This window comes from Colius striatus, chromosome 4 (assembly GCF_028858725.1).
Source record: "Colius striatus isolate bColStr4 chromosome 4, bColStr4.1.hap1, whole genome shotgun sequence".
NCBI lineage: Eukaryota > Metazoa > Chordata > Aves > Coliiformes > Coliidae > Colius > Colius striatus.
Genome location: NC_084762.1, coordinates 67,720,492 through 67,746,266, shown reverse-complemented (window position 1 = coordinate 67,746,266; position 25,775 = coordinate 67,720,492). Strand labels below are relative to the sequence as shown.

Sequence of the window (25,775 nt, the reverse complement as noted above, 5' to 3'; positions counted from 1 at the left end):
TGTGCCATTTCACTGAGCTCACAGTACCACTGGGACTCATGTTGATAGGAAATGAAAAAAACTATGGAAGGGCTGAGAGGAAGAAAGGACAGAGAACTGTGTTTGCTGCCCATGTTACTGCTCTGCTGTGCTCTGTAAGTTGTCTGATGAGGCATACTGTGGATTTCACCCATGATCTCCCAGTCTTCCAGTCTCATTTGCAGAGCCACAGAACAGCAATGTGGGCAATCGAGCCAAGTCAGAAAGGGGCACCAGAGGGTAATCAGTGGCCCTGAGGGCTGATCACTGGGCAGAACCAACACAGTGGAATAAATTGTGCCTCCTGAAATGGGTCAAATGACTGTCCTTCTGAGACAGCAGTAGGTTCTGTATGGCAGCTGGCTCATTTTCTTCATCTGTTTGGTTCGACCTTTGATTTTTTCATTACCATTTTGCATTTTCCTTGCCTTTGCTTCACCTGCAGTTGCCAGCAGTACTGTCTTTGCCTATTAGCAGCATGTGCCAGCTGCTGTGCTTTTCTATGCGGATTTTGCTTGTGTTCTCGCCCCAAACCTTTTTGGTGCACGTCAGCATTTTATCTGTTTGCATGCACTAGGGAATGATAGGAGCCATGATCTATTTGGGTCAGTGCATGCCTGTGTATAACCATTCCAAAACGAGGGATTTTCTAAAAATAAATACTCCCTTACCAATCTGGTTCTCATTCTTGCCCACATAATATCTGTTAGCTTCCTTCTGCTTTTGTTTTAGACGTGTGAAACTAGGGTAAAGAGAGTGATGAGTTCTGTTGTCTTTGCTTTCTTCCAGACAAATTTGGTTTTCTCCTGTTCACTGAATAACTCATAGAAATACATAGCAAAGCAAGTAGTTTAGCAGCTGCCCCAAACCAAGGTCATATGTTACAAGTCAGATGAAAATTAAGAAAGGATTCCGTAAAAGGATGGTTATTTTTCTGAAAGTAGCACTTCGGTTTGGTGCCGTGTCTAAGTAAATGCAGAGCTGTATGACCTTTGCTCTTCAGGCAGCCAGTTCATCATAGTTGAGAAAATCTTTCAACAGCAAAAAAATTAATTTACGGTTGCTGCTATCAAATAAACCTGTAAATGTTTCAGCTTTCGATAGCTAATGGTCACCCTCTTGATTTGTGAATGGTTTCTTTGAAAACTGTATTGCTTTATAATAAAACTGTCTCCCTAAGCAATGGAAAAGAATTAATGAAAGGTTTGTTCACCATGTAGCATTAGGTTATCTTTTAAAATGAGCCACGTTCAGAGAGGTGTTACAGCAAGCCTGAACATGGCAAAGAACAAAGATAAAGTAGATGAAATCCAGACTGCTTGGTGAAGGAAAGTCAGACCTGTAAATTTATAATTATAAGTTGTATAATGGCTGGGGCATGTATTGTAGCTGTATATGTTCTTGAGCTGACTTATTATTATTACATGTATGTTTGTGTTTTGACTATTACTTAATGTTATTTGTCACATTTTAGGTAAGCAGGCCTGTAACTTAATTACTATCATTTCATTCTCTGAGAGAGTGTTTTCAGGTATTTATTGTCATCTGTTCTTTGTATTTCTGACATGCCTTGGCCTTTCTAACCACTTGGATATCCTAACATTAATGGGCCATAACCAAAGTAATCAATAGATGATACTATCAGTACTGGTAATTTTATAAGGAATTTGTGTGAGTGGTATATTATTATAGAAAAATAATTCAGGGAGGAAGAAGTAAAGCCAGACTGGCTATTGATTGTGTAAAGTGATGTGATGTTCTGCTGCTCTTGCCTACCAGCAATTGCTTCTCTGTCATTATGCTTTAGCAGCTCGTAACTCAAAGTAATAGCAAACCTTTTTGCAGGAGGCGTATTTGCCCTTCTCTCTGTAGTGCTACCCATATTGTGATGCTTCCTGCTAAAATAATGCTAATGATAGTAACATGGGAAAGCACAGAGGCAGGGGAAGTCTCGCAGCGTTAGTGATGCTTAAATTGCAGAAAAATTGATACCAAGAGGCAGCGAAAAGAATAGAGAAAGGGGGGGAAATCATTTTTTTTAGTCATTTGTTATTCAACAAATTCAAGTTTACAAGCTGTAGGCCAAATTCTGTCTTCTGATTCTTGTGTAGGTGCAAGAGGGATGTATTTTTATACGGGATCATGATTTATTCATGTTAAGGACATATTCTGTTTATACCAAGTTCAAAATTGCAAAGTGCTAGTTAGTAGATGACATTCAGACTCGAGATTTCCCTTTAAACAATGTGATATGGATTTTTTTGAAGTTCATTTCCCTTCACAGACAGTTTCCTCCCAAAAGTATCCAGCAGTCAGGAGAAAGAACCCAAACTGTGATAGGCAACTGCATTTGCTGGGTATGTAAATGCAGTGTTCATAGATAGCTTCATGGAGAGTTTGTTTCCCACAGTGTATGAACCAAAGATCTCCATTAAATCGAGAAGGGGAAGACCTGGTTTTCATTAGCTGTGAAGACTTTCAGAATTACATTAGTTGCAGTTCATTAGATCTTATAATTGTATTTGCTGTGTGTCATGATGAGGGAGTGAGGGGTTTGGGTGTGCATGGGGGGAACCCAGCTTGTAGATCATTCCCACAGGGCCCATGATTGGCCTCTGCTGCCTCAGTCCATCAAGATTAAGCCCAGAGTTTTGTATCTCCCTCTCTGCAGCAGGAGAGCAGGCAGATAAAATGCACCATGTGCCAGGACATCAGTGTAGGGGCAGGAAGCAGTTGATTTTTTTGCCCCGCTATCCCACACTGCTCCAGCTGGCAAGGTGGGCAGTTCCTGCACCTCAGTGCGGAGGTGAAGCTGCAGGATATACTGTACTGTCACAGGCAAATGGTGTTTTCATTTATCATGGCTCTCCTTCCAATGGAAGCTATGAAGTCTTCAGAGTGGCTGTAAACTCTTCAGAAGATATAGACAAGGAAGGAGTGGCTGTGCTATAGCTCTCTATGTTGGACAGTGTTTTGATTGTCTAGAGCTTAATGATGGTCACAATGGGGTGGAGTGTTAATGGGTAACAGTCAGGGGGAAGGTGAACAAGACAAATATGAGTGGGAGTCTGTTATAGACAACCCAACCAGGATGAAGAGGTACATGAAATATTCTATAAGCAGCTCAGAGAAATCTCACGATCACTAACCCTTGTTCTTGTGGAGGGCTTTGACTTAACAGATATCTGCTGGAATTACAATACAGAAGACAGGGAAAAGTCAAGGAGTGTGTGGAAATAACTTCCTCACACAGCTGATGAGGAAGACAGCTAAGGAAGGCACTCTGCTCTACTTCTTTGGGAACAGGGAAGTACTTCTGAGTGATGTGATGGTTGGAGGCTGTGTCAGGGACAGTGATTGTGAAATGATAGAGTTCTCAATTCTTGGAGAAGTAAGTAGAGAGGTCAGCAGAACTGCTACCTTAGACTTCTGGAGGGCAGACTTTGACCTGTTTAGGAAGTTGGTCACCACACTTCCTTAGGAGGCAGTCCTGAAGGGCAAAGGGTTTCAGGAAGGCTAGACATTTTCAAGAAGGAAATCTTAAAGGCACAGAAGCAGGCTGTCCCCACATGCCAAAAGACAAGCTGATGAGAAGACCAGACTAACTGAACAGAGAGCTTTGCTGGAACTCAGGAAAAAAAAAAAGGAGAGTACATGACCTTTGGAAGAAGGAGCAGGCAACCCTTAGAATCATAGAGTGATAGGGGTTGGAAGGGACCTTTAGAGATCATCGAGGGAGAAAATGTGAAGAGACGAAGCTCAACTAGAACTTAAGCCGTAAAAGACAATTAAAAATGTTTCTATAAATACATTGGCAACAAAAAGAGGGCTAAGAACAATCTCTTCATCTCTTATTGGATGCGAGAGGAACCATAGTGACTAAGGATGAGGAAAAGGCTGAGGTACTTAATGCCTTCTTTACCTTGGTCTTTAACAGTGAGACCAGTTATTCTCTTGAGTTCCCAGCCCTCTCAGCTAGAAGACAGGGACAGGGAACTGAATGAAGCCCCCATAATCCAAGGGGAAATAGTACACCACTTAGACACACACAAGTCTATCGAGTGGGATGGGATCCACCTGAAGGTGCTGAGGGAGCTGGCCAAAGTGCTTGCCAAGCCACTCTGCATCATCTACCAGCAGTTCTGGCTCACTGGGGAGGTCCAGCAGCAAATGTAACGTCCATCTACAAGAAGGAATGAAAAGGGAACCTGGAAACTACAGGCCTGTCAACCTGACCTTGGTGCCAAGGAAAGTTATGTAGCAGATCATTTTGAGTGCTGTGATGTAGCATGTACAGGACAACCAGGTGATCAGGCCCAGTCGGCATGGCTTTATGAAAGGCAAGTCCTATTTGACTGATGTCATCTCCTTCCATGACAAGGTTTAGTGGGTCTGGGAAGGTAGTGATTTTCCACAGCAGCTCCTGCAGTGCTGTGCTTACTGTTGGTATCACTATTATGACTACCGCTCGCACAGCATCAGGGCTGTCCCTCCAGCATTCCTTCCCCCACCTTCACCAATAGCTGTGGGTGAGCACAATCTTGGGAGGGACCACGGCCAGAACAGCTGACCCAGGCTGACCAAGGAGATATTCCATACCAGTCAGCTCAGTAATATAAACTGGGGGAGAGGGGCAGGAAGGAGAGGCAAGATTCATTTTTGGCCTTCCAAAAGCAACCACTACGCGTACTGAAGCCCTGCTTCTCGGGAGGTGGCCGGACATCGCTGCTGATGGGAAGTAGAGAGTAACAGCTTTATTTGCTTTTGCTTCGCTTCTCACCTGCACAGCTTTGCTGCTTCTTTATTAAACTGCTTTTAACTCAACCCACGAGACTCTCATCCTATTTTCTCCCCTTCCCTGGCTTGCTGAGGAGGTGAGTGATAGAGCAGTGTGGTGGGCACCTGGCATCCAGCTAGGGTCAAACTACCACACAAGGTGACTCAATGAATGAGATAAAGGCTGTGGATGTTGTCTAGCTGGATTTTAGTAAAGCCTTTGACACTTTCCCACAGCATCCTCCTGGAGAAACTGACTGGTCGTGACTTGGACAGATGTACCCTTCATCAGGTGGAAAACTGTCTGGATGACTGGGCCCAGAGAATGCTGGTGAATGGAGTTAAATCCAGTTGGTGTCCAATCACCAGTAGTGCTCCTTAGGGCTCAGTGTTGGAGCCTGTTCTGTTTAACATCTTCATCAACGATGTGGATGAGGGGATCAAGTGCACCCTCAGTGAGTTTGCAGATGTTGATCTGCCTAAGGGCAGAAAGGCTCTTCAGAGGGACCTGAACAGACTGGATCGATGGGCCAAGGCCAACTGTATGAGGTTCAACAAGGCCAAGTGCCAGGTCCTGCACTTGGGACAGGTTGGGCCACAACAACCCCATGCAATGCTACAGGCTTGGGGCAGAGTGGCTGGAAAAGGAGGAAAAGGATCTGGGGATGTTGGTCAATAGATGAATGTAAGCCAGTAGTGTGGCCAAGAAGGCCAATGGCATCCTGGCTTGTATCACAAATAGTGTGGCCAGCAGGACCAGGGAAATGATTGTCCCACCGAACTGAGGTTCTGGTGGTGGGGCTGCACCTGAAATACCGTGTTCAATTCTGGGCCCCTCACTGTAAAAAGGACATTGAATGTGTCCAGAGATTGGCAACGAAGATGGTGAAGGGTCTGGAGAACAAGCCTTATGAGGTATGGCTGAGGGAGTTGGGGCTGTCTACGAACATCGTTTAGTGGTGAATGTGGTAGTGCTACAGTAATAGTTGGATTTGATGATCTTAAAGGTCCTAAAGGACTCTGTGATAGGACAAAATGACATCATTATGCTACTGTAGGAAAGAAATTGCAACAAAATTTTGCAACAATGTAAGGCCACCTGGTCTGTCAGTGCTACTCCCACTGCACAAAGGCTTAGCCACATTTTCTCTTGTGATGTGTCAACCAAAGAAGTTACCTCAAAAGAGTGTGTCTGAAGACCTTTTGCAGCAGGTCACCACACATTAACCTCTCCTGCTTTTGTCCATAATTTGTGGGTATCTCCTTTCCTAATTCTAGGTGCCTGAAAATTCATGGGTCTGTAAGAGTAGACTAGGTGTCATCTAGTCTCTTCTACCTTTGAAGGTACTCTTCACAAGCAGAAGTGAGTCTTTAATGACTATGTGGAGCGTATAGGCAGACAATTTAGATTACTTTTGGATGACTGAAGTTAAGACAGCACATTCCCTCAAGGACCACAAGTTTGTCTTTCCAACTTGAAGGAGAAAAGGAAGATCATGTAGATGCAGCACTGGCTGGGATCACCAGGTGTCTGGGATCAGTTCTCATCTCCGCCAAAGAGCTGTTTAAAAACTGACGAATCCTTCTTTCTCTTGGACTTTTTTTTTTTTTCATGAAAAAAAGTTATTTACATAGGGATTCTGTCATGTGCTGCTTTGGTCTTGTCCAGGTAAAATGTAAACTCAGTCGCCCAGAGCAGGGACTGTTTCCAGCAATGAAGAAAGCCCTGCATATATGCACCAAATATAGAAGAACAGCTGCCATTCCTAAGGAAATACAAATGCTAAAGAGTTGAAAAATACTTTATTGAATCAATTAGAGTGAATAACAAGAAATTTGAGTTTGACATAGCTCTTCACCTCTACAAAGTATATCACAAGGTGAACACTGTTTTCTTAAAATTAGTCTGTCACTAAGTTAAATGACTGATTATTGCCTTTCTTGCTGTGGGATATTACACAACTCAATTCTCACTAATTCTTTTTGCTTCAACATTATTTAATCTTACATGTAACAGGCGCTTCTGATGTAATTTGTGCTCTGCCTCCAAGGACCATCACTCAGCTTCCCTCGTACACTTCTGTCTTCCAGACTTTTATATCTATAGATTTCATACTAGCATTGGCACTCAGCAGACTGGAATATTTAGATTTTAAAATCTTTTGCTTAGATTTTTGAAAATGTGAGTCGTTTTGATGTGCTTCATTACAGAGGGAATGCCCGCTCAAGGGCCATTAAAAGGATGTAGTGTCCTTACAGTTAGATCCATGGCATTTTTAAAATTTCTCAGTTTAGGTAGAGTTAATCTCACTGCAAGTACCAGAATTGTAGCAACCTAGAAGTTAAGTAACAATAGAAGTTATTTAGCCTTCTCCTGTGATGGTAACAGAAGTTAGATGTCTCAGATGGGATCCCACAGATAGCATCTAGGTGAAGAAAAGCCTGTATTTAAAGATGTAAACATACAGAAATTGAATCCTGCTCTAAGGAGGAGTCTTGCTTTTCTAAAATAACTTTTTTTAAGTCCCACTTCTTTAGCAACTTTTCATTGAGGCCAATCAGAGCATTGTGTTTTGCTGCTGCATATTTTTAAGTCTTCTGTATTTTTATAAGTTCAAAGCCCTTTGGAAATGGGAAGTATCCTCTGGAAAAGTACTATCTGTCCATTGTGTTTCATGGGCCTGATTCAAACACCAGTTTGAGAACAAGTACAATTGTCATGTATATTGGAAGTCTTTTAAGTCAGCTGACTGAGGCAATCTCTGTGCAGTATCTGTGACTGTCCACTTCCCAGGCTAGAGGGAATTTCTCTGTTATTTCCGTTATTACCTGAGTTAGCAAAAGGGTTGCCCCAAGTGCTGTTGCACCGCAAAGGCTGGAAGGGGACTTGACATGCTAGAATTACATAAACAGCAAAGTGCAATTATAAACAGGCTGTGTCTAATACAAAATAGCATCTAGTTCCAGGCAAAGCAAAGCTATCGGGAGGAGTTGTGTCAGAGACAGAAAACACTTCACAAAGACAGCTTTCATTTCTATATGCTCTGAAGTATGCAGTAATCGTGGTCTAATTACCTCACTGCAGCCAGAAAGCAATATGGGATATTGTGGGGGTGTGGGAAAGAGCATAATATGCTACAATTAAGCTGTAATCTTTGGCATGGTCACTCGTCAGATAAAGCTTTCTGCTGTTGCATTCAAGACAGTCATTATTTGGCTGCTAAAGCCTGGGGAAAATATGTGGTGGTGTTCCTAGGAGCTGTTTCACAAAGTCTTCATTATTGATTTCTTCTTCAGCAGCTGGGCAAGCCCAGCTGATGCTCTGCGTTTACGGTTTCTCTGTTTCTCCCTATTTGTGCTGAGGGGCGTTGTACTGCTGGGAGTGAAATGGGTGTGACACTACTACCCACTGTGGAATGAATTTGTGAGCTCTAAGTTAGTAGTTTAAAAACCTGTTTACTCAGAACCTGATCTATAATGGCAGATACCTTTGGCAGAGATTTGTGAGCCTGTGGCTTACACACAGAAGGACCTGGTGAATGTAGCAAACAAACGTGCTAACTACTTGAGAAGTTAGGGGAATAATTATGCACATGCAGTAACCCCAGGATGCAGGCTGTATTTCACTGGGATGTAATCATGTTCACACACAATTATTCTCACATTCCTTCGAAAATCCACTTTTACTGTCTGCTGAGAAAACCTCACTGGTGACATCTTTTATTTTCTAAAATTCTCCACCGTTTTATCCGCTGCCTCGGAGCAAGCTCTTGAATTCACACTCTTAATTGTTCATACTCCTGTCTGGATTCTTCCCACTTTCCTAAATGTCTTTCTGAGGAGAGGCAGCCTACAGTGCAGACGCATGTGGAATTGCTAAAATTCTAGGAGGGGTGGAGCGAAGAGAATGGAAAGAGAAGTCAGGTCAACTTTGAATGCGTTGACCTTTAGGTGATGTAGTCTGACAAGGCATGACTGGATTGATTGCAGTATGAATGCAGATTGTGGTGTAGATCAGCAGTTACTGCTGCAAAAGCCTTTTAAAATTTTTCTGCAATGCTAGAGATAGATGCTTTCAGACACTCAGTTTCTCTTTAGGAGATATTAAGACTTAGAAGGGGTTAAAAGTGACTGGTGGTTTGAGACTGTTCAGTTTTGTCTTAGATCTGCTTTTGTATTATAGAGACACACACACATCCTTTGATAAGCCAGCTGTCATTTCTGTAAAAGTAGATACAGTGGAGAATTAGATGAGAACCTCATTACTCTGCTGCTACACAAAGCAGAAACGTGAACTGTTTTGAAGGTTTACAGTATGGACAGTCTCTGCAAGGCTTGTCTGACAGCCTGCAACAGCACCACAGTCCATGTCAGTAATTCCTTCCAGCATCAGGCTTTCAGGAGCAGATCTTAATTATGTGCACATCTGGTCTCTTGCAGTAGTTCTTCCCTGCTTGGAATAAGATATTCTTGTTTAATCTGTTGTAGGGAAGGATTTGTTCTGATTTAGTGCACAGGAACCCCAAAAGTGAATTGCAAATAGGTACTGCATGAGAAGGGTGATCTTGCTGTTAAGATTTGTATAGTTCAGTACTGGATCTACATGTAAACAGCTAGAAGGCAAAACAAGGCAATGCAGACACGGACACAGTAATGTGAAATGTTCTTGCAGCTTTATTTTTACAGTGCATTTGCACAGACTTCACAATCTTGCTTCTGTTGCACTCGGGGAGGTTTAGAGGAATAACTTTTTCACTGAGAAGGTTATTAAACATTGGAATGGGCTGCCCAGGGAGGTGGTTGAGTCACCATCCCTGGAGATATTCAAAAGATGCATAGATAAGGTGCTGAGGGATATGGTTTAGTTTGGTGATGGGCCTGGCAGTGTGAGGTTAGGGGCTGGACTTAATGACTTTAAAGGTCTTTTCCAACTGTATAAATTCTGTGATTCTATGGTATTAGCAGAGATTTTACCAAGCAGGACCTCAGTCCAGGAAGCAGTCTTGTAGCCTGTTGCCTCCAGAAGGATTTAGTCACTATTGCTCTTATGTACCTTGCACCAATTTAAAGCAAGAGTCACAGAATCACACAGAACAGTAGAGATTGGAAGGTACCTCTAAAGGTCATTGGCAGTAAAAGAAAGATTAGGGTGAATGTGGGCCCGCTAATAAACACAGAGGGTGCCCTAGTGACCGAGGATGCAGAGAAGGCCGAACTGCCGAATGCCTTCTTTGCTTCAGTCTTTATGGCCAAGGCCAGCCCTTGGGAAGCCCAGTCCAGCAAGGATAGTAGGATGGCCTGGACAGCAGAGGACTTGCCCTGGGTGAAAGATGAAGAGGTTAAAGACTTGTTGGCCAAGCTTAAGGCTCATAAGTCAATGGGTCCTGATGGGATGCATCCGAGGGTGCTGAGGGAGCTGGCTGATGTGATTGCTAAGCCTGTCTCCATCATTTTTGAACAATCATGGAGGACAGGTGAGGTGCCTGGGGACTGGAGAAAGGCCAATGTCAATCCAGTCTTCAAAAAGGGCAGGAAGGACAACCCAGGAAACTACAGGCCAGTCAGCCTCACCTCCATCCTTGGAAAAGTGATGGAACAACTCATCCTGAATGTCATCACTAGAACATATGAAGGATAAGATGGTTATCAGGGGGAGACAACATGGTTTCACCAAGGGGAAATCCTGTTTGACCAACCTGATAGCCTTCCATGAGTGCATAACCGGCTGGCTAGATGAGGGGAGAGCAGCGGATGTCATCTACCTTGACTTCAGCAAGGCTTTTGACACTGTCTCCCTCAACATCCTCATCAGAAAGCTCAAGCAGTGTGGCTTGGATGAGTGGACAGTGAGGTGGATCGAGAGCTGCCTGAATGACAGAGCCCAGAGGGGGGTGATCAATGGCACAGAATTGAGTTGGAGACCTGTGGCCAGTGGAGTTCCACTGGGATCGGTTCTGGGGCCAATCTTGTTCAACATCTTCATTAACAACCTGGATGAGGGGACAGAGTGTACCCTCAGCAAGTTGGCTGATGACACCAAACTGGGAGGACTGGCTGATTCCCCAGAAGGCTGTGCTGCCATTCAGTGGGATCTCGACCGGCTTGAGAGTTGGGCAGAGAGGAACCTCGTGAGGTTCAACAAGGACAAATGCAGAGTTCTGCACCTGGGGAGGAACAACCCCATGCACCAGTACAGGCTGTGGAGTGAACTGCTGAAGAGCAGCTCTGCAGAGAGAGACCTGGGAGTCCTGATTGATAATAAACTAAACGTGAGCCAGCAATGTGCCCTCGTGGCCAAGGCCAATGGCATCCTGGGATGCATCAAGAAGAGTGTGGCCAGCAGGTCAAGGGAGGTTCTGCTCTCCCTCTACTCTGCCCTGGTGAGGCCTCATCTGGAGTCCTGTGTCCAGTTCTGGGCTCCTCAGCTCAAGAGGGACAGGGAAGTGCTGGAGAGAGTCCAGCACAGGGCCACCAAGATGATCAGGGGACTGGAGCATCTTTCATATGAGGAAAGACTGTGGGAACTGGGGCTGTTTAGTCTGGAGAAGAGGAGATTGAGGGGAGATCTTATTAACATTTATAAATATGTAAAGGGTGGGTGTCAGGAGGTTGGGACATCCCTTTTTTCTATAGTAGATAGTAACAGGACAAGGGGTAATGGGATGAAGCTGGAACACAAAATGTTCCACTTAAATATAAGAAAAAACTATTTCACTGTTCAGGTGAGGGAGCAGTGGCACAGGCTGCCCAGAGGGGTTGTGGAGTCTCCTTCCTTGGAGGTCTTCAAGACCCGCCTGGACATGTTCCTATGTGACATGATCTAGGTGAACCTGCTTCTGCAGGAGGATTGGACTAGATGATCTCTAAAGGTCCCTTCCAAGCCCTACCATTCTATGATTCTATGATCTAGTCCAACTCCCCAAAGGATAATGTTTGTGCATTCAGACTGTTCCATAGTATCATCTATTTTAATAGCAGTGCCTGAGAATTGTCAGAACTTTCTCTTTTTGATAAAATTTCAACATCTTTACACTGAATTTATTAGGTACTCATCCATAGTCATTGCTATTTTAATTCTTAATATAGTTTTTGTCACCTATAGCCAAGGTGATTGCCCATGCTGCAAACAACACTGGGAAATGGGAAAGAGACGAGAGCTGGGCACTGGTGAGAGAAGCTGGAGTGGTTAGAAAGCCTAGGATGTGTGTGATGGAGGAGTACTGAGAGAAGAGGAGCTGGAGCACAGGGAGGTCAAGGTCAAAAGGACCCACTGTTACCAGATTCTCACTCTTGAGATATGAAGAATCTGGATTTACCAGGTTAGAACAGCATAAAGCATAATTTTGGTTGCGGAAAAATGGATTTTTTTCCTCAACTAATGGAAAGCACAGCTCAGGAACTACTACTAGAGGACCGTACAGTCACCATTCCGTGGGGAGTAAAAAAGTTTAACATTATAGACTGTGCCATGCCATCTGGCTGCAGTACAGGACAGTTATTCACAACATGTTTAATTTACTGCTATGGATGTAACCTTAATGTTCAGAGCACAAATCCTGTCAACTTCTGCAGGCAGGCAGGACCTGCATGGGAGAAATGTGATACTAAATAACATAGTTGTGAAAAGTTTGGCCCAAGTATTTTGCACACACAGCGACAAATGCAGCCCTGATAGCATCACAAAATTTGAGTGTAACTCCGTATCAGTTTGTGCTGTCAGGAATTCACCAGCTGTGGCGAGCTACGGAAAGGAGACAGGCAGGAGCTGCCTCCAGCTGCTCTGCCGTTAAAGCATGCTGAGGACACGTGGTGGAAAAGGTTAGAAAACAGACTCATTTTGAAATAAAAACATTTAGAGAGATCTGTTTGGGTGAAGGAAGGGTGCTTTAAGTTCATTTCATTAACTCAGTTCACCATAGTGCTTCATTTTTCCTGTCAGCAGCATTATGTTTCCATGCATGCAGACAACAGTCCCGACAAACAGTTCTGGATTGAGTGAAGTGTGTCTGCCATGTCCTCCCTCTTCTCTAAATCAAACATGTAGTTTGGTGTGACCTCTAGTTGGTGCAGGAGCTGCGGTAATGGATTGCCTCCCCTCAGGTGTTTTCTTTAGGGCAGCCTGAGGATGTTATATACAAGTGAGATGCTCAGTCCTTGGGCACTTGCAGATAGATTGGGCCTGCTGATGCCTGAGCTGTGTCTGAAGTTGCAGAGGGAATTTTCTGGAGAGGGAGTAGGGCAATAGGACCTCCTTAGGTCTCCTGTAGGACTTCACAGAGAAAGTCTGTTTTCAGTATTTGGAGGAACAGAAGGTAAAAGGAACAGCATGCACAGATGTTACTCAGACCTGGAGGACTGTTTATGCCACTGCCTGTTTGTTGTAGCCCAGGTTTCTGTTCCATTTTTGTGTCTGAATGACAGGATCTGCAAGTGGATGTAGACCAAAGGGCATTAGTTTCATACTTTTCAGCTCCTGTCTCAGTTCCACATATCTTGCATTTGACCATTTTCCGGTTTAACACAGTTGTCTGGTGGCATGCTACTAGACAAAGAAAAATTTCCTACTCTACTCTTCCTCTCAGTTTGGGGTTGAGGGGATCTTCTCAACCGGGTGATATGACTGATCTGTTTTGCAGTTTAGCAGCAGATAACTCAAGGCACTGGAAACAGGAGGGGTGGGAAGGGAAGGAGGGCAGTAGGAGACCAAGCAGCCTGAGACAGAGCCCTGTAACCAAAGCTCAGCACGGAGGTGAGCATGTTAAGCTCCTGGGCAGCGTCCCTGTTAGCTGAATCCAGCCTGACAGCCCAGGATAGGGACTTGCGATCCCACAGCCATCCCTGATTCTCTCCTGTCCTGTCGCATTTGGCTTCTCACATTCAAAGTTGCTCAGTTGTCAAAACAATTTCTTCCCTTGCCTATGCTCCATCTATAATTCATTAAGAAAAGCAGAGGTGAAGCTGTTGGCTTTTACCACTCTTGTGCCTCTGGAAAGTATGGACTGAGCATAGTTTGCAACAGGACATGAATGGCCAGTTGTAAAACCAAGAAACTAAGGGGAAGGTGATGGGAGAGGGACATGCTGCCATCTCCTGCCAGGCCTCCCAGGCCACTGGGGCATGGCAGCTACCTCTCACAAAGCACATTCCCTACACATCACCGTCAGCTCAGGTGGACCTGTGCTCAGAAACCCCAGATCCTGGACCTGAAACATGCTGGATCCATCCATTCCCAGGCTTCAGAGAAGTTCAAGTCTCAGTCCAAGCTTTTGCTCACTAGTTGAAATTGTCATTCCATGTGCTTCCTAAAAGTGCATCCTGGATCTTATGTGCAAAACTGCATCACTCCAAACACAGTTTTTTATCCTTCAGTTTGGCAACAAATTTGCACTTCCATGTCCTACACTCCCATCAATGCTGATTCAGATTGAACTGCTTTAACGCTGCTTTATCCCTGAAACATTTGTAAGGAAAAATAACACAATGTTCACCACGAAAAGAGGAGTCGTGCAGCGAAATATTCGTCTTCTTGAAACTGCAAATGGAATTGTTCATTTAAGTGCAATTTTAAGGAAATGGCGACAGGCCTTAAGTACCATATGGGTTCCACTAATATCTCAAGAACAGGAGAAAGTTGCCACAAGAAGGAGAAATTTTATTCAGTACAGTGTAAGGATTAGTTTTCTGAACTGACAGTGTCTTTGAAACGCAAACACAGACTATGGTTTCCGTTTTGCCTTTGATGAAAAGAAATGTTTTCTTATTCAGGTTTTCCAAGCCTGTCTCTATTACTCCGTTTTGGAGTTCGACATCACCAGCTACTTGTGTGGAGATTTATGTGGAAAGGGTACAATGAAAGAAATCTTCGTCCTAAAAAGATCATCGCATATGAAAAAAGAAACCTTCAACAGTTCAATTGACTGTTATTCTGCCACAGCGATGCCCCTCTGGAAGGTCTGGCAGCCTTTCAAGGGTAGAGGTAGGACTTTTTTCAGGCCCGGCTGATGAAGGGCCCTGTGTGAGCTCAGTGTTTAGCCGCCGGGTTTGCTTTCAGATCGCACGGATCTCTGTCCCCGAAAGGAGAGACTCACCAGAGGGCAGCACTGTATCACTTTTTATTGCAAAAGCTGGCGTTAACCATTTCAGCTGTCTGAGAGCTTTCCGAAATTAGCTGCTTGTTGTTCCACGGTTATGATTGCAAATGAGTTTCTCTCCAAAGCTCGTCTCTGAAACATCTCCAAAATCCATTCCCTTAGGCATACATTAACATTTTAGTGTCTGGACATTCACCAAATGGAAGCAGAGGGAGTCCAGACAGTTGTATTTTCAATGTTATCTCTGTGCCAGGTTTCTGTCCAGGGCTGCTCAGGGCAGCTGGTGTGTGTTTGTCCAGCGTCAAGTATTTCAGCAGCTCTCCTGTTAAAGGTGTTAAAGGCACCGAGTGAATGCTATTTCAACCTCATAGTTTGGGAAGCATTAAGGAGTAGGAGTAAGCCCTCGGATGGCACTTGGTGAGAAGGGTTCACAAAGGGTGAATGTAGGCATGGGATTTTTTTGTATCATAGTTATATTTACTTCCATTTGTCCTGTATGCTGAGTAGCTTCTAGGTCCTTTAGCACTCATGCCAAATTCTTGCTGTTATTGGAGCTAAGAGGAGTCACAGATCACATCTTGCCTGCGCAGCTTCCCTGACGCAGGACTTCATCTGTCATCAGTCTCTCCCAGTTTATTACTCTGTTCTGCTTGCACAGGTAATTGCTGTCTCCGGCAGTTGCCTCCTCTGGTTCAAGTGCCACTGTACTTTTCCAGCCTTTTCCGACCTCTTTCTCTCAGTTTACAGTCAAAGCTTCTGAATTCTTGCTCTTTTGCTGTAGATTAACTACATCTTCTATCCTTGGTCATTCTCTTTGGTCCATTTGGCTTCTGCCTGGTAGGATGTGTAGCTTCATGTGTAGCTTCAGTCTTGCACTTCACTCCTGGCATTCACATGTAGGTTTCCTCAGTTCTCTCCCTCTGATCTCACTCCTTTTTAAGCTCAATCTCAACTCCATCTACTCCTGCTCATCTCAACACTTCCTAACTCTGTACTGAAGTCTTCAAAGATGCAGCTTTTCTATGAGGCCGCTCCCCATGCATCCTTAGCTTTCCTTAGCTCAAATACTTTTCTTTAAATGCCAGCAGCCTTAAGAATATATGTGTAGAATAAAAGAATAACTTTTCCTACCATATTAGCTTTTGGTACATTACTTACTCTTCTAAGAGAAATGTAGTATTGTTCTACAGAGTAGGTATAAAATTGTTAACTTAATAGTAGAAGTAATTTAAATTGTATCTTTAAAGACAATTTCATATCTCCTTAAAAAAAAAAAAGGTTACTACCTTTTAAGAAAAGAGAAAAATATTCTGAAATGCCTGTTTTTTTCCCTTATCTTTGCCTGATGTCTTGGGGGGAAAGAAAAAGAGGTTTCTGTTTTATTTGCATTCTGTCTTGTTGTTTCTTGGGCAAAACTAAGGAAGAAAAGACAACAAAAATGCTGAAAAAATATTTGATTCATTTTCTTCACTTTTCATTTTTATTTCATCCTTTTTTTTTCCAAGGAAGGAAAAAGTTGATTTTTTTAAAAAAAAGCAAAAGGATGGGAAAAGAGGAAGGGAAAAGATCTTTTATGAATATTTTTTTCAAAGCTTTAACAGGGCAGAAAATGTCCTTGAAGTTTTATAAAAAAGAAAAGATTAATAGAAAAATACTTTCTATTCAAACCCCTTAACAAAGGTTTGGAGCTAGTTAAGGCAGCCAGTGCAGTGTGCTTTGTAGCATTTTCTAATGGATTCCTCTACAGGAATCCATCCCAGTGCATGATGCCCTTGCACCTCATCAGAGAAGTCTTTGCAGGCATTACACCAAGTTTTTTCCTGACTAAGTCTGATTCCACTTCTCTTAAGGTCTTTCTATTTCATGGTCAGTGATGTGACTATGACTCAATGTAGAAATAACCTGAGTTTTGCTTTAAAATACGGATGAGGCAGGGCTGTATCCGATTCACATTTGCACTGTACATCACTTTTAGAGTGGTCTGCCATTGCTTTTAATGTTTAGTTGTAAAAGCTCTACCAAGATGACCACAGAGGCACGCTGCTTGGCAGCAGTGGTCTCCAAAGGGCAGTCGCTCTTTAGTATCAGTGCTCAAGGTTACCACCAGTAAGACATGTCTGTGCTTTGGCAAGGTGTGCAACACCTACTTTTCTCATTCTGGATATTTATGGGTTTAGAACAGTTACAGATTATCTGGCTGTCCTCTAACTTGGATATCTAGAAATATTTAACTGTAGTTTGAAGGTTGTTTTTCCAGGATTGGCAACTTTTTCTGTCTTTTGTTTCTTTCTTCCAAAGTTCTTGCAGTGCTATTAAATATCTGAAAGTATGTAGGTGGGCCTGCTTGAGCAGGGGGCTTTGACTAGATGATCTCTAGAGGTCCCTTCCAACCCCTACCATTCTGTGATTCTGTGGGGGGGAAAAAGCATGCTTTTATCCACCATAGATAAAGTAGTTCTTCTTGGAAGGTGTGTAGAAGTCTGATAAATAATAGAAACCAATGAGCCCATTTTTTGTAGGAACAGAAATGTTACTTGTAAGCACTACCCAGTCGTATAGCTTAGTTGTTAAGTTCATTCTGTTGACTTTTCCTTTGATGGGAATGGCTTTTTTCTGGAAATTAATCTTTTTTCCTCATAAAATTTTAAGAACAAAATGGTGACATGGTATTTTTTATACAGATATGATATTAGTACCTAATTGAATTTACTGTTACGAAGTATGCTTGTGCTACAAGGCAAACAAAGTATATGTACGTACATATTTCATGTATAAACATATAAATAAGAAAATACATGCATAAAATTAAAGTAAGTGTTAGTGGATTGACGTTATTCAATCAAATGTTTGTGCTACTTGTCCATTCCCAAAAGATAACTGCTTATTTCTTAGCCATTGTATTCTATTCCACTGCTTATCAATCTTGAAGTCTGGCTGAAAGCCTGTAAACAGACTTTTTGTAACCTGTTCCTAAATTACAGAGAAATTGATATCTCCAGCAGTGCAGAATGAATGACTTCTTTTTAATTTTGCTATGTCCACTAAGTATTACATTAAAAACTTGTATAAAATTTCAGACTGTATTGTGCACTAAAGCTTATATGTTGTAAATACCGTTTACTGGGGATATTTCTCCAGGAGCTGCCATGCTGTAGCAAAAACTGTTTATTCAGGTTCTACTTTTGTTATTCGTTGTTTTCTTAGGCTCAGGTGGCAATTAGGCATTATTAGGAGCAATTAGGTATTATTAGTTTCCAGACATGCTAGTAAGAAAATAAACATTTCACATAGAAATAAGTTTAGATCTGATCTGCTATGAGAAAGGTTTTTGTGGTATTCCTTCGAAGTGTGGCTGTACTTTAAGCACTGAATGATGTGCAGGCAGGAGACATTGAGGAGAAGAGGTGAACGCTTGCTGCAGCTGGTCTTGGCTTATTAACTTTGCAGAAATTTTAGCTGGTTTTGGAAGCTGAGTTTTCAAATAAGTTAAGTACACTACTACTTAATCACTACAAAGTAGACTACTTTGTGCCTTGAAATGAATTTATAAACTTCCTCAAAGTATGAGTGCAGAGATACAGTACTACCTTTAATTCATGTTGCAATGGTAGATAGGTAACAGCTTGTGTTAATATTTGACAAGGCTTGTTACATGTCACCCTCAGAAAGGTAGCTGAAAACCTCTTTGGCTGGCTTGTAGTTTAAACTGGGATTTTTTGTAAGATCTGAATTTGAAAATCTCTCCTGCCAGATTTGTAGCTGTCGGATTTGTTACCTTCAAAAACTGCATTTACCTCTAATAGTGTTTTTCTTTCTGCAGAATCAGAAGGCGCCCACAGCACAGATGCCAGCCTTCTCCAAGGGGTAACCTCTTCATCCCTGAGTGACGCCAGCTCCTGCTAGTACCATGGGGCCAGAGGGTGGTTTCATAGGCAGTGGACAGATCCACATCATCCTGTGGGGAAGTTTGGCAGCCATGACAGCACTCCTGTTCCTCACCTTCCTCATCTTTCTGTGCTCCAGCTGCAACAGGTAAGGCTCGGGATCTTAGCAGGCAGTAACGGTTCTTAGGTCAAGTACTGGGAGGACTGAAATAGATTTACTGATAACTGATTAGCAAGGAGTAATGAGGATTTGGGTCCAGAAATTAAAAAAAAATACAATATGAAATCTGTTTTCAGAGCAAACCTGAATTTGAACTGTTCTGTTCATTCTAAAGTATTCTTTTTATTTTCTTCTGCTATGGAGGAAAAGCACTGTTGTGTTTGCTAGGTGCTCTGTCCTAAGCTGAAGCCTGGAGCACAAGTGGACACTGACTGTTAGCAGATAACACTGTTAACTTGAAACTGAGGACATTAGGTAGGATAAACAGGACCAAAAAAGTATAGATAAAAAAGGAAAGGAAAATTATTTCTGTGTATTTGAGCTTTGCTTTGGCCATTCCTGAAGACTAGGGAATTGATCCTGCCTTTGAAGCCAGAATGAGTAAGAATCAAGCAGTGAATTACTAATTAATGTCTTGTACTCATGCCTTGTCCTTATTTTTTTTCTCCATAAGAGGGTTCAGTTTCACCGATAAAGGGACTTCTCCTAATTTTGCTTATTCACATTTCAAGGCCCCTTCAAGGCATATAGGCTAAGCCCCACTGATTGAACAGGGAAGCTGCCTTTCCACCAGATCAGGCCACTCAGACCCTCCTCAATGAGAAGCAGGACTGCTGTTGTCTGTATCGCTACATTTTGCCAGCATAGCTCAATCAGCCAAGTGTACAGGGGAAAAAAACCAACTACCCATAACTCAATACAGCAGCACAATCTTTGTTTTGGACCCTTACGCCTGTAGGAGCTTGTTCTTTCATGTTCTTTCAGCCATTCAACATTGAGAGTATTGAGGAAGCTGTTCAGCCATAAAATAATCTATATTGGCACAAGATATGTCTACAGTGGAAGACCTTGTTTTTCAGCAGGATTTCTCTAATGCCCACATCACAAAAAACAGTCATGGGACAGACCAAACCCCAGAATTTGGTTGAAGCCCTAAAAAGCATTAAGTTGGAACTTGTAATTTCATGTGATTCTGGATAAATGCTGTTTGTAAGCCATTAGGTGACATTTCAGCATCTTCCTATTGGTCACAGTTTCCTGTGATATTTGTGTAAAAATAGTGAAAGATTTATTTTTTTTCTTTTAAAGGTATAAAACTTATTTGAAAAATCCTTCAGCCCACAAGTCATTCGGTAGGTCAGGCTGTTTAGGCATAAATGCAATTATGTAAAATGTATGCCTATCTACTCTTCAGAAATGTTTGAGGACATGGAAAACTGAACACAATCTACTCTTTCTAAAATGTCAGAGTTGGAAAAACTTCCAAAAAGGAAAATAAGTATGTGTAGATTTTAACTCTGCTCTGAACTGGTGCAGCCTTACTTGCTCCATTTTCTTATTTCTCAATTAGGTAGAATTTTAACAATTACTAATGTGGGAAGTACAGATTTTAGAAGCAGCGCAGGTTTCTTATTGTCCATATTTTCTCACCTTTTTACTTGACTTTTCATCTAGGGGAAGGACTATTAGTACTTTAAGCCTATAGTTTACGACAGTAATTCAGCATAAGAGCTGTATTTCAAAAATGATAAAAACAGGAAACATGATCCATAATTTGAGTCCTGTGAAGTAGCCAGTGAATCAAGATTCATTTTAAAAGGAAGGCCTCTGCTGCTATGAAATTGGTAGTCCTTCTTGAACTGCTCATGCTTATTGTTAGTTAGAACTAGCATCCTGACTGGGAGTAGGCTGGATGGCTCTTGTGGGGCTTTTCCAGTTCTTCACAGGATAAGCACCTTTTCCTGATGCAGTTTAAGAAATTCCCCAGGTAGTCTGTCATCAAAAACATGTCTCTCATGTATCTCTGAGCATTGCAGGTATTAAATAAAGGATAATATTTTGATTACCATCAGTTACTCCATACTGTCTTCTGACACTGAAGGAGAAAAAGGTTTGTATGTGTTTGTTGTAACTCTTCAGATGTATTTATCACCACCCTGCCTTGATGGTGACCATACACAGTCATAAATTTCTGTTATTCTATTTTCAATGTTATTGTGAATCACAGTTCTGTTCCCTGCAGGGGTGTAAGGTCTGTTAATGATTGATTTGTATATTAGTGATAGCTTTAGTAACAGTTCATGTATCATTTTCATTAAGGGAAAAGAAGGCCAAACATCAGAATGGAGATCATGAAAATCTGATGAATGTGGTAAGTATTTGTTTCTTGGCAGCTTGTGTCTGTCTTGTGGTTGGCCTGTACCAAGCTCCTTGCAGAATACTGTAGATTAGAAAACATCTCAGAACTATGGAGATGGTTGAGAAAGGAATACTTTAAAAGTTGCAGAACAGGAAGGGGAGGAGAACATGTGTAGATCCCGATAACCTGCACTTTCTCAGTGCCCTTTCTGACACTGTTGTACTCCCAGTCTCTTGCCCTTCTCTCACTCCATTGGCAGCACCAGTGCAATGTACCCGTTGTCAGCTGCTGCCTTCTTGTGGGTAAAAGCCATGTAATTCATGACTATTACCATAAAGGTTGGAAGGGAGATCACTCTGGAAATTCTTGCATCTATTTGCTTTAACATCTGTAAACACAGGCACCTGAATTTTTGAGCGTAGTCGGTATGGTTTGACCTTCCCACCAATAAAACCTGTGAGTCAGAGCTCCCAAGATCAGAACTAAATTCATCACCTACTTATTTATACAAACATTTATTTTCATCCCATGATCACATCTCGCTAATTTGTGTTGCAGCCTTCTGACAAGGAGGTGTTCAGCCATTCGATCACAAGTTCTGCAACAGAGCCGCCGCCGAGCAGTGACCAGAACGGGGCACTCAGCAACGGCGATGGTGAGGAGCGCAGCCCCCACGGGTGTGACACCAGTGGCATCAGCCCCCTGCTCACAGCTCACACCTTAGCTGCACACGGGTTTCAGGGTTCTAGCCATCAGCTTTCCCAGCACACAGTCATGCTATTCCTCCGAGTACCGTGTGTTTCCCCCCTGCTCGCCTCTGGAGGTCTGATCCCAGATCAGATGCTGTTCCCAGGGCAGTGGCTGGGCATGCAGTGCCCTGGAGGGCTGTCAGTCTTCTCTTCACACAGGGCGTAAGTCACACAAAAATTACAGTCGAGTTTAAAAAGGCAGTGAGCACATTTACCTTGCTGTGAAGTCAGCAGTCCCTCCCATGGAGATGTTGGCCTTTTGGGCTGCATCTCCCTGCCAGGTATGTTCTGGCACAGCCCTGCACCTCAGCTCCCAGTCCTCTCTGCCAGCCAACACTGGGAAGGTGCCAGGGTCCTCCTCTGGGTGACCAAGCTATGCCTGCAGACTGACCAGGCCATCAGGCAAAGGCTGCAGCATTCTCTAATCTCAGCCAGCTATGGAATTGGGATGTGACCAGAAGGTGCAGTTGTACCTTGGAGCTTCACTCCTGGATGCTGTGGAAATATTTCAGGACCTCTTCTAAGGACTACAGCTTTGGATCACAGTCCTGTGCTGTGTGAGGCTGCCACTTGTATTTATGAATTTTAGAAAACAGGCAACATGAATAGGCGCTTTTTTTTTCCCCTTTCCTGAACACTCAAAATGATTCACAATGAAGTGGCACTGGAAAATATTTTACTCAGCTGCACCTAAAAATAAACTCAGTCTCAGCTTAGAGCCACTGAGAGCCAACTGTTGTCTCCACACAAGGCAGCAATACCATGGGCTGTTCTTGTCATCTTGTACCTCCTCATCTTTCTGTGCAGCCAGAAGCGAAGCTATTTGGTCTTTAACCCTCAGAGACAAGTATCCAAAGGCGTTTTTAAACTTTGTTTTTGCAGCTAATCACTGCTCCCATCTGTTAGCATACTGGTATGTAAGTGTGTGGCTTACCAGGGGACCTGATGTGCAAAGCCCTGCAGAAGGGAAGCATTTCTCTTTCCCACAAGTCACCATACATGCAGCTGTCGAAGCTGCTACTAAAAGGCATGCTGTCAACCAGCTGATAGTTTTCAGACTGTACAACAGTCCTTCTGAATAACAGGAATCAATGTTCTTTAATTTCTTATTTATGCTTTATGTGTTATTTTTGTTAATAGTTCCTTCTTTGGCTGTTTCTGTTAGCCTTTTGAGCAGGTGCAGGCCTATGGAAGCAGCACCATCAAATGATGGGTTTTTTCCTTTACCCAACCTGCCAACATTGTGTTTATCTATGCCAACTCCTTATCTACACCAACCATTTCTGTGTCACAACCAGAAGAGCACAGAAATGTGAGCTGTCATTACTTCTGATTATGTAGGCTGGTTCATCATATTCCCCAGGAAGTCTGCAGGTATCCTGGGTAGTGTAGACATCTTGAGTCCTAGTCAGGATGCAATAGGACACCTCCTCCTATTCCACCTGTGCCTTCCCAGTTGTATGCAGGAGTCAAGTGAAAGAAGAATGTTTTCCTTTTCTTCTCCTCCCATCTCCCATTCAGACAATGATTACCATCTTATATCTCCAGTTCCCTCCTGAGTTTTGCTGTCAGGGTGTGGCTCCTTGCAGGTGCTGACTGTGGGTCTGCATGGCCTGCACACAAGAGAAGGCAAAGTCCATGACAACCACCAAATCAAGGATACTGATTGCTTTGGCAACAGTGGATGTTATCATGACAAATGCACTGAAGGAAATAGAGGAGTGGGTTGATTTTGCTGAGAGAGTATCACAGAAACTCTTAAGTAAGCCATTCAGAAGTGATTTTTCAAATTAATGATGTCACCTAAAGTTACATACCATATACTACCTGAAACATGCTTTTATGTGCCTATGTGTACATTCCTGAATGCAGGCAGTTGTCATATGTGTGCACTGTAAGATGAAAAGTCCCATGGATTTTGGTCTCTAATACTCTCTAGCGACAGTGACATGTGACCCAATTCTGAGATTTAAAATAACATGTTCTGCCTAACACTACTTTCTGAAGTCTAGTCTTCTCTTTTGTGCATATGGCTGGCTCGTTAGTAGGTTGTCAGCCTACATTATGTGCTGCGAGACTAAGAGAAGTATGGCATAGGCTTCCAGTGAGGAGCTTCTGGTGTAGCATGCAGTGAGGCTGACTGCAGGGGGCTGAGCGAGGTGTGATTCAGACAAGAATTTGGCCAGCATGTTAAACAAGGTGAGGGCTGGGTAGGGGGGAGGCAAGAACACTTTCCTTTTTGATTCCAAAGGACAGGGAAATGGAAAGAGTAAAATATAATAAAGCTTCTTCTAAAGGCACTTGGTTCAAAGTCTCCGACCAGCATTCCCCACCTGAGGCTACTGAGAAGTCTGTAAGCATTCCATCTAAGAGAGAGCAGCTGAACATCCTTGCACACCTGCATCTGCCTGCACATCTGTTCACTGGGAATGCTGTCGCTGTGTAACGTGACTTGGAGGTGCAGAGAGTGTTTAAGATCATGTGTGAAAGATATTTTAGCAGTAGGGTATGGAAATCTCTGTAACTGAAACCTTCTGATGCATAAGAAAGTGTGACAACCACCAGACGTTTCCCAGTGTTAGTATTTGTATCCTTTCCAATGAGACACAAAACCAAAGTGATGTAGAGAGCCCCAGCTCACAGTAATAGTTACACATTTGTTTTAAATACATCTTTATCATTTTCTCTAGTGCTCTCAGAGGACAGCACGACTGCCTGTATCCAGCCTTATGAAGAAGTGCAGACGTCCATCTCTGATCTGCTAGATCCACAGGATAGTCTTGGAAAGTCTATAAAATGTCACCAGAGCCGGGAACTACCCAGTATTCCCCCTAACCCCACCATGGAAACCATCATCTCAGCTAGAAATGCAGAGAATTATCAAGGTCTTGGAATGGAAGGGCCTTACGAGGTCTTAAAAGACAGCTCCTCTCAGGAGAACATAGTTGAAGACTGCTTGTATGAAACTGTGAAGGAAATTAAAGATGTTGGAGCAGTAGCCAACATGGAAGGGAGCTGTACCAGCAAATCAAAGCCTCCGCTGACAGTTCCTGAAGGTCAGAATCAGATTCCTGAGCGCAGAATTGAATCAGCAGAATATGCATCTGTTGACCGAAATAAAAAGAGTCGCCAAAGTGCTAATTCAGAAAGCCCTCTTGACAACACACCAGAGGTAGAGGATGAGCTTCCCCCTCCAGTACCCATGAAACTTCTCGATGAAAATGAGAATGTGCAAGAAAAAGAAGTGGAAGAAGAAGTGACAGAAGGAGCAAGTAGACCAGAGAAGGTAAATACTGCAAATGCTTGTCAAAGAGCCAAATGATTATAGAGAACATATGGGTGGGAGAGAGAGGACCTTTTTCTTCTGAAATTAAAAAAAAAAAGCCAAGGGAAAAAAAACAAAACAAAACACAAAAGCTCAAGGTGATGCAAGACTGTAAAATGTGGACAAATGAAAATGTGCAGTGGTTTTCTTGCATTATAGGCATATGCTCATTCTATTCCAGCCTGTGTTTTGGAAGGCTTTTCCCAGATATTATCCAGACATTGCACAGGAGGCCTCTGCTTCTTTGTTTAATGGTATTGTACTTGTGGGAACTATTAAGATAGGTACACAGCATCTCTGTCAGCATCTGTGTCTTGTTCAGAATCCTCCCTTTGTTTTTTTCTAATGAAACTTTCATTTACGAACAGGAGGGGGGCCATTCTTGGTGGATGCCCTAATTTCAGATTGGCCTCCATTGTTGGGCCATGTTGACTTAGCTGTGTGTTAGGCATCTGCTCAGAGCGCATCTCTGTAGGAGGGAGAAGCAGAGATGGCAACTGTTGGCTTTTCTGTTTGTCACATTCTGTATGTCACACATAAACAGAGTAATGAATTTCTATGTGCTGAAGTCA

At 42.9% G+C, this 25,775-nt stretch overlaps 1 protein-coding gene across 4 annotated transcripts in view; it reads left to right on the top strand.

The window, feature by feature from the left end:
- PAG1 (phosphoprotein membrane anchor with glycosphingolipid microdomains 1) overlaps positions 1-25,775 on the top strand; it is a 117,097-nt gene that overhangs the window by 75,998 nt on the left and 15,324 nt on the right. For all 4 annotated transcript variants that reach the window (XM_061995204.1, XM_061995203.1, XM_061995205.1 and 1 more), the window contains 4 exons: positions 18,706-18,917; positions 21,090-21,141; positions 21,688-21,784; positions 24,569-25,164. In XM_061995204.1, the coding sequence (XP_061851188.1) occupies positions 18,793-18,917; positions 21,090-21,141; positions 21,688-21,784; positions 24,569-25,164 (870 nt within the window). In that variant the 5' untranslated portion in view covers positions 18,706-18,792. The remainder of the gene's footprint in view (positions 1-18,705; positions 18,918-21,089; positions 21,142-21,687; positions 21,785-24,568; positions 25,165-25,775) is intronic.